Source organism: Chelonia mydas, chromosome 1 (assembly GCF_015237465.2).
Source record: "Chelonia mydas isolate rCheMyd1 chromosome 1, rCheMyd1.pri.v2, whole genome shotgun sequence".
NCBI lineage: Eukaryota > Metazoa > Chordata > Testudines > Cheloniidae > Chelonia > Chelonia mydas.
This window is the reverse complement of record NC_057849.1, coordinates 323,567,923-323,577,186: the sequence shown is the minus strand read 5'-3', so window position 1 is coordinate 323,577,186 and position 9,264 is coordinate 323,567,923. Positions and strand designations below refer to the sequence as shown.

Here is a 9,264-nt window from a genome sequence, read left to right as displayed (position 1 = left end):
GCATCTATAAGAACACAGGACTGTTCAGAAAGCTGCAAGCAGGGACTTTCTTTCCAGACCAGCAGATTACCATTGGGGATGTTGAAATGCCAGTAATGATCCGGGGCGACCCAGCCTATCCCCTTACTCCCATGGCTCATGAAGCCATGCACTGGCCACCTCAACAGCAGCAACGAACACTTCAACCACAGGCTCAGCAGGTGTAGAATAACAGTTAAATGTGCTGTTTGAAAGGCCGCTGGCTCTGTCTACTCAAGAGATTAGACCTCAGTGAAAAAATATCCCAATGGTTATAGCTGCCTGCTGTGCACTTTGTAAAAGCTGTGAAGCAAAGGCGGGAAGTTTACGCCGGGGTGGAGGGCGGAGGTGGAATGGCTGTCCACTGATTTTGAGCAGCCAGATACCAGGGCTATAAGAAGAGCTCAGTGGGAAGCGATAAGTCTCAGGGAGGCTTTGAAAGACCATTTTAATAGCGAGCCAGAGTAGTGTGTTGCTGTAGTGCACTCTGCCTGGCATTGGCTTTTTGCACCCGGGTACGAACCTTGTAATGAGTGCTGTGTGTAGTAATATAACATTGCAAATGCACCTCTTGCTGTTATCTCTGAATGATGTCAGCCCCAGCCTGCATATGTTGTGAACTAATAAAGATGAATTAATTTTCGATAAATAGATTTTTATTCCAAATCCAGGCAGACATATTAATAACTTAATGAAACTTTATAAATGCAGGGACAAGAACCTTTGAAGGGGAAAGAACAGTCATTTTCATTTCACAAACCCATACACCAATCATGTCTCTCAAATTTCAAAAATTTGTGGGGATTTAGAGGAGAGGGGCGTATACCTGTGTGTCTTGCTGCCGGGCAGTGGAGTTCAAAATGGTGACCAGAGTGGTCACAGTGGGACACCTCCTGGAGGCCATTAAAGTTGACGTATGTGCAGCTGTGATTATCTATGATTGTCTCCCCTGGGGTGGAGTGGTAGTGGTAGCGCAATGGCTCTGGACGCCATGTGCAATGTGGGGAGTGTGTGTAGAGAGGTCCCGAAATGCAGTTCTCTATAGGCTATAGAGGGAGGCAAGCATGGGTCTTTTGAACCTGAAGGTGAACAAGAGTCTCCAGCACTTCTGTTTGCTGCTTGAGAAGCTCTAGCATCTCCTGCTGCACGTCTCTCTCCTTTTCCTGTGCTTTTCTCCTCTCTGCTCTATATCTGTCCATTCTGTCCATGAGTGTGATCCGCCAAGCCCTGTGCTTGGTATCCGAAGCACCAGAGACTTGCAGGATCTCTTGGAACATGTCATCCTGCGTCCTCTTCCTTATCCTCCTTAGCTGGCTGAGCCACTCCGCTGGTGTGGATGAAGAGATCCTCAAGGCCACATTTCCAGCTGCAAAGGATACAATGCACAGAGGTACTATTGTGAGCATATTCACAAGATAAATGGGAAGTTTGTATACTGAACTCACTCCCCTGGATCCACACAAGGTACAAGCACTACATTCTCACTTCTCCTTGGGATTCATCGAGCATGGTGGCACTCCCAGCCATGGTGAGTATGGCCCAGGGGGAGGGAGCGACTTGGGAAAATAATGGTGTGGGGGGAGGGGGGTAGCTCGTGGGCATGAGTATATGCGGATAGGGCAATTGAACTGAATACTGGCACCATTTTCCACAGGCGGTGGTGATTGTAGCTGATATCTCACTTCTGAGGGTAATGGAGGCTGAAGGGAACAGCTCCTGCATGCGTCCAGCTGCAGACCGGGTCCACATGTTGCTAGCCTGTGTGCTGCAATGGTGCTTGCTGAAGTAATTGCCGACCAGCGTGGGAAAGTGTTCTACTGCGGCGGAAGAAACAAGGCAATCCTCCCCAGAGACTTTCGGCAGACAATTGCAGAGCACCTCCTGGAACATTTTCTCAAGATCTGTATGGAGGATTCATAGGACATCCTGGTACATAGGACATCCTGGATTGGAGCTGTGCCTGCCCAGCCTCTTCTCCCCACAGAGATCCACCACCTCCTGTGTACTCCAGGCAGGATCGCGTCTGCAGTGTGAAGCAGGCATGGTCAGCAGGGCAGTTGGTAGGTGAGCTCTCCATGCCAAGCAAACAGGAAATGGAATTTCAAAAATTTGTGGGGATTTAGAGGAGAGGGGCGTATACCTGTGTATCTTGCTGCTGGGCAGTGGAGTTCAAAATGGTGACCAGAGTGGTCACAGTGGGGCATTATGGGACACCTCCTGGAGGCTATTAAAGTTGACTTAAGTAATGCAGTGTTTATACTGATGTAACCCTTCTGCCCATCAGAGTTGGCAGCAACAAGGGCTGGGTTCAGTATCTTGGGGTTCCATTCCAATAACACAATGCAAAACCGGCTCAAGCCCCCCCTCAGTGACCTGGGAGAAATATATACCACCCCCCCCAGGCGCCTCTAAGAGGCAATACTTCCGCTCTCGCAAGCACAGAGTCTGAGTGTAGCAAAAGCTTTTTAATAACAGAGAGAAACAATGTGGCATTATGTTGGGGAAACACCACCAACAGGATTCATAACACAACCCATGAGCAAAAAACCAACCCCAAGCAAATTGGGGCGTGTCCTTTCTCTTTGGTTCTTGAGTCCAGCAACCCAAAGTCACCCAAAGTCCAACAACCCAAAAGTCTCTGTCCCTGGTCAGTGCAGCACCAGAATTTGAAAGTTTATCTGCAGAGTTTTACCTCCCAACCTGGGTGGAGATGGGGGGGGGGAGTTAAGGGACACCTTACGTGGTCCAAAGCCGATTGCCCCACCTCTCCGTGGGGCTCTGCTCTGCTCCACCAGCCGTCCCACAAATCGCTCCCCTCTGCCAGCCGTCCCATGAGCCGCTCCAGCCGTCCTGTGAACTGTTCTGTTCCGAGTCTCTCTGTTCTGCTCCAGCTGTCCCACAAACTGCTCCACAATATATCTTTAGGCTCCCCTAGTACTTAACACAACACTCAGTGATTTCAGCTCTTAGTAAGTTTAGCTCTTTTGTGATTTCAGCTTGTAGTAGGGGAGCCTCAGTGCTGGTGCACCATTGGCCTAAAGTGAATTCAGCTCAGCAGTCTGTAACTAGACTGATAATAGAATCAAAATTAACTCCAATATTCCACAGTGGAGAGAAAAGAAAGTGCAATTAGCATATAAGGCCCTCACGAGGGGATACCACCAGATATTAATACCTGTCCCCAACCTCTCTCCCTTCACTGAGTTTTGGGTGCTACTTAGTTGATGGCGAGTCCCTCCATCATAACCAAAGACCAAGTACAGTTCCACTGTCCTTGATTCACATAATCAGGATAATAACAATTTATTTTTCCTGCCCCAATAACAGAGACGCTGGGGATCCCACAGCAGCCAAAGTGACAATTTGGGCAGCTATGGGCTCATGCTAGGCAGGGTGGGTGTGCCTATGCAAATGAGATCAGCCCCTGAAGTTCTTTTCCACAACTTGCCACAACTCACCACCAGATGTCAGGGTGGAGCTCATCCTGACTCTGCTTACATCGACACTGCGTCAACCTGACTATGTTGACGAAACGCTATGCCTCTCATGGCGGCGGAGTTAAGTCAGTGTATTTGGTGAGTTACATCAGTGGGCGCGACATTTTAGGGTAGACAGTTACAGAGCTAGGTTGACGTAAGCTGCCTTATGTCAATCTAACTCTGTAGTGTAGACCGGGCTTCTCTCACCAACAGCAGTTGGTCCAATAAACGATGTGACCTCACCCATCTTGTCTCGCTAATATCCTGGACCGACATGGCTACACCAACACTGTATACATGTTCCTTGGCTTGTCTTTTCTCGCCCGCTCCCTCAAGTTCAGTGTCCTGATGTGTAAAGACAGGACTTTCTTTGCTCTTAGCAGAGGCAAGTGGGCAAAGTTTCATTAGCATTAGGAAACATAACTTCCCATTACGCCATTGCCACCAATATATAAGCTTCAAATTTCCTTCACATTAACCTGGTTGTCTGTGACCCACTTCAAAGAGTTATTTTCTACCAGGGTGCGGTTAGATACCTGGTGAAAGGAAATGCCTTCCTTGCTGTAACCCAGGCAAAAGGCCCTTCTTTGGAAAGAGTCTTTTCAAGTGTAAATTGACTTACATCTCGGGAGGCGTTAGTCAGAGTCAAGGTGGGCTTGCTGGTTCAGGCTGGCTTATCTTGTAGGCAGTTATATTTAGATTGCAGATGCACTAAAACCACACAAAGGTAGGCCTCAGTGAACAGGCAGTCACTTGTCATGTCACCATTAATGTGACACTGTACCTTCTTTTCTGTTGTTTCTTATAAGGTTTTTAGTAGCCTAGTAGGAGGCAATGATGATGTGTCTTGTCCCTGGAGCCCTCCCCAGGGCTGGGGAGCAGCAAGAGGAACTCTTCGCTATGTGGGGCGCAGGCATGGAGAGGCAACAGCATACCTGGGAGTGGGTACCGTAAAACAGAGGCAGGCATAGGCATGCCAGGTGTAGAGGGGGAGACTTGGCCCTCAGCACATCTCTTCATGGTGCTTTCAGGTCTGCAAGTGCTGCCTTGCTTATGTGCCCTACACAGTCAGCAGCGGTGGACCAGAAAAAAAACTTTAAAAATTGACTAAAGGATTTACCATGTCATTGCGTCTGTAGGTGGAGCTGGACACCCAATGAAAGAGCAGCGGCTGAAGCTGCTGCCTGGAGTATGTGTAGGCGGCACAAGGGGATGCCAGAGAGTCCTCTGCCTTCAGCAGTTTGGTGGGGAAAGTGCTATACAGGGAATGGGGGAGGGGTTACAGGGACTAGGAGTGGCTAGAGATGGGGCTCATGGCAGTTACAGATACCCCAGTGCCTGCACTCAGAGCTGTTTAGTCCTTTCCCCTGCCCCCATCCCCTTCCCACCTGATCTCAGAAGTTCACATCCTTCCCCCCACCAAACCTTCCTTTACCCTGTCAAGGCTTGGCTGGGAATTACTCCCCTACCCGACCAGGGCCCTGCTTCTTCTCGAGTCTCCAAAGGTGGCGCTGATAAAGCCAAGGTTGGTTATAATCCCTGCTCCCGCCACCCCATCTCTACTCCCCTGCTGCATCCCTGCTTCCACATCATCCTCCCACCCCCAGTGCCCTGCTTCCTTCATCAACATGATGCCTCCCCATCCCCATGGAGCCCTGCTTCCTCCCCAGCATTACAACCTTTCCTCCCTTCCAAGTCCCTGCTTCCAGTCCCCACCATGCCCACCCCTTGGGGGTCCCAGCTTATTGCAACTACGGGTGCATCTAGGTGCCCTAGTTGTGGATCAGGACCCCAAAGCCAATCCTTGGCCTGAATAACAAGAAGGAGGTGGTAACAGCTAACTGGCCAGTCAGAAACTAATTTCAAAAATCTGTGTTGTCAGCATCCCTTTAACAAGTAACTGTTCCCCTACAGTGTGTGCTCCCCAGGTACTGCAGTGTTGGGCTAGTGCATGGAAAACTTTATTCTGGTTGCATTGTTAAGCATGAGGGACATGAGATGTAAACAAAGACCAGCATAAAAAAATAAATTATGTACAGTGTGCGGTGGCTGTTTAGACTGTAAGCTCTTTGGAGCAAAGATTCATTCTTACGGTTTATCGATCACCTAATACAACAGGGCTCTGCTTTTGGTTGAGGTCTCTATGTGCTGCCACAATACAAATGCAAAATAATAAAGTAAATTAAAATTTTAAAAGCCTTTGTCTGACTACAGAACAGTGGTGTTTGTACGAGAGGTACCCAAGTTTGGTTCTCAAAACTGAAATTTAATCTGAGGCCATCAAACCACATATTGAGTGCAGCCGGTGGAGAAAGGAAAAGGAGAGTTCACAGCCCCACTGCTGTTCATAATTCACGATGCTCTGTCTGTGTGGGCATGTGCACTCTAAATCACCAGGATACGTTGTAAAGCCAACCCCTGTTCTACTGCTTCCCCTTGTAAGTGCCATTGCTGATGCACAACAGGGTGACAATAGAGGGCCTGCATATTATTACCCTGCATAGCACTTAATTAACACCACATCAGTCATTGCTTTCCCCTTAATCTATGTATTTTTTTGTCTGGGAACAAGGGGTGTTGAGGTGGAGCAACACTGATAGTTTGAAATGGCAGGTGTAAAAAATTAACTAAAATGAACGAAAGCATGCGATGGGGTTCAAATTCCTGAAGAAATTGTCAAAGCCAAGGCTTTCGTTAACTGTTTTAGTCAAAGGGAACACCTATTGTTTTGAGTCCCACTGCTCTGTTCCTTGATTGGTACTGTTCTAGGACCAGTCTTACGATTAGCTCCACACAGACCTATACTACCACAGGGATTTGCACTGACTTAAATGGAACGCCATGCAGCAGCAGAAGTGTATGGATATGTTTTGCAGGATCGACTCCATAGATTTTTCTGCTAATTTTTCAGTCTCTTTGGTCCCTCTATCTTCCATTGCACTGGCTCTCTCAACTCTGTAATTTCATATCACTGAAGGTAAAAATCTCGCCCTTCATGTTTAAAATTATTTAGCCTCCTAAAGATCCAGCTAGGTGTCCAGAAGGATTTTCAAAAGTGTCTGTGCACATAACTCCCATCAGTGGTAGTTAGGCATCAAGGTGCCTAGTAGGATTTTCAAAAGCCCCAAGCTGTAGCTTTAATGATCTGGCCTTAAGTAACGTGGAGAACTACATTTTTAGAATGAGAGGCCTGAATGTGCAATTACTTCAATGTATGCGCAAGTGACCATTTGAAGATACAAATACGTTATTTGCATATCCAGTTGAGGTGGGGGGATGCTCATACCAATATTTGTCCTTGATATGAACTAATTCTGTGGGGTGCTGAATTCCCCGATTTTTGTGAGAGCTCAGGATGCTTCTCCCCTCATGGGGGCAAGCCCTAGTCAGACCCTCTCGATAAATAAGACCACCACACAGCTTCTCTATTAGTTACATATCATGAAAGTATAAATACTGCTTTGCAAGCTGTACAAATGCTGCTCAGGCCTGGAAGATGATGAACACATCTGAAATTTCACTAGATTGATTTAGCACCTGAAAGCTCACTAAACAAGCTAGCAATTTCATTTCTTTGCACAGTATTTGTAAATGTGGGCAGCAGTACTGCTGCTAAGAAGATTTGGAATAAACTCTTCACAATTCAACTAGAAAATCTGCGTTATTAAATGACTATTTTAGAAACAGGAACTTGCCATTTCATTTTTACACTCTCTGCTGAAGAAAACTTGAAACACAGAAGATGTTATGCAGCTTCTTTGTTTTCATTCCGGTACAAGGCTTTAGCTTTTTCAGGTCCTGTTTTGGGTTTCTTGTTGTGGGGGAGTACACCTCCACCGCGATCATACCCAAGCCATGAAGGCGGGTTGGCATCATTATATTCGTGCTTCTCTAGCTTGGCTGAATATTTCAAAACAGCTTGTCTGAAACAAAAATGAAAATGAATACTGTTGCACAAGCAATTTCTACCAAGAACATTTGTAAAAAATATGAACCCTCAGGGCCAGATTCTCAGGGTGACCATATTTCCTACCCCACTATGCCTTTTGAGAAGCAGCAGTTGATACAATAATGGTCTTAGCAAATTCTGTCCCAGGACAAAGTAACTGTTTCACTCTGTATGAAACATGCAGTACAGTGGGTGGCTCTATGGTTCATACTATCATTTGGACATCTCCAGATGAGCTGGGGGTGTTACTGGGAGGTCACATTCTCAGCTGCTAGTGGGGAGCAGACCTGGTGTAGTGCTGTCACGCGACAGCTCTAGCGGATGCTGAGCTAGCCTGGATGGTTCCAGACACAGCTCTGGCCTAGCTTTCCTTGGCCACAGCGAAAATTCTAAGGACATTGCCTTTGGTTTGGGGTTATGGAAGGGGCGGGGGGGAGGGAAAGGAATATGACATGCACCACTACATTTTTCAGTACAGGGTATAGACAGTCTGTATAGAAGGGTTGGCCAAACTTACTGACTCTCTGAACTGCATATGACATTCTTCAGACGTTTGAGAGCCGGGTCGCACCTGCCGCAGCTAGGAGCTTCAGCCTCGCAGGAGGTGCCCGCCGGGGCTCAGGGCTCCAGCCCTGCTCCTGCTGAAGCCCCGAGCCCTGGCAGGTGCACCCCACTGGGCAGAAGCCCCAAGACCCCCTGCCCCCAACCCACTGGGCAGAAGCCCCAAGACCCCCCCACCCCATTGGGGAGAACCCTCTATCCCACCACCCGCTGCAAGGCAGAGGTCCCAAGCAGGGACTGTCTCCTTGTAGAACGCCTTGCACATGGGGCCCCCAATATGATTGGGGTCTCTGAGTGCTCTCCCCATATTAAGATGTTTAACACAGAAAGCGGAACCATCTATGCCCAAAAGAGCATTGACTCTAAAGGGACAAACACAGGGAAATGTTTACGCCCTACAGGCAAAGAGATCGGGGCGGTGGTAGGCGGATTACATTATTTTGTTTGGTTTTCAGTTGAATACAGTAACTTCTCTAACTAACATCCAGCCCTCTCTCCTGCCCCATTCCTCACCACCACCTCCAGCTTTACATCCAGGATCCTTATGCCTTCGCCCACCATTTACATTTCTTCCCTCCCATATAAAAGAGCCATTCTCACATACGATAAACAAGTATAATAAATAAGGTGGTGATGTTGGTGCATGTTTTTGTGTTAGGTTTTGGCTTCAGGCAGGATTTGAATGTGGAGAGGGCCAATGGGTTTCTTCACCAGCTCAGGGAAGGAATCCCATACATAGGGGGAAACATGGAAGGGAGTGGGAAGAGGGCTGTGGAAGAAACAGGCAAATGCAGAATCGTGAGTGGCATCATTAGCAGCAGAAAAGGGAATGGGTGGCTGATGCAATAAGAGACGAGGTTGGCTAAGCAGGAAGAATTCCTTTCTGACCACAAAAGCACATTTTAAAGATCCAACATTACATCATTTAGTTGTTAACACATTCCTGTTAACAATATGAACACAATAGTTTACAAGTGTTTTTATACAAGCAAACCTATGATACAGATGAACCCATGTGCAGATGTATATGGTGGGCGATCAGCTATAGCTATCTAGTACAAATGCCACTTGTCCAGGTCTACTTTCCCTTTGCTTATGGAAAATTGCTTTCAATGGATAATGTCTAAAAAGCGGGTCTTATTGCACTATAGTAGCTATTACTACTTTTTTGGAGGCTTATGCTGCTCCGTGACTGGAGTCAAAATCGACCAGATTGCCAGAAGTGGCCATTATTTATCTGTCAGCATGTAACAAAAC

The 9,264-nt window shown here is 47.3% G+C and overlaps 1 protein-coding gene across 3 annotated transcripts in view; it reads right to left on the bottom strand.

The window, feature by feature from the left end:
• Positions 1-5,148: 5,148 nt before the first annotated feature.
• FBXL13 (F-box and leucine rich repeat protein 13) overlaps positions 5,149-9,264 on the bottom strand; it is a 177,235-nt gene continuing 173,119 nt past the window's right edge. For all 3 annotated transcript variants that reach the window (XM_037889206.2, XM_043552013.1, XM_043552008.1), the window contains one exon: positions 5,149-7,420. In XM_037889206.2, coding sequence (XP_037745134.1) covers positions 7,243-7,420 — 178 coding nt within the window. In that variant the 3' untranslated portion in view covers positions 5,149-7,242. The remainder of the gene's footprint in view (positions 7,421-9,264) is intronic.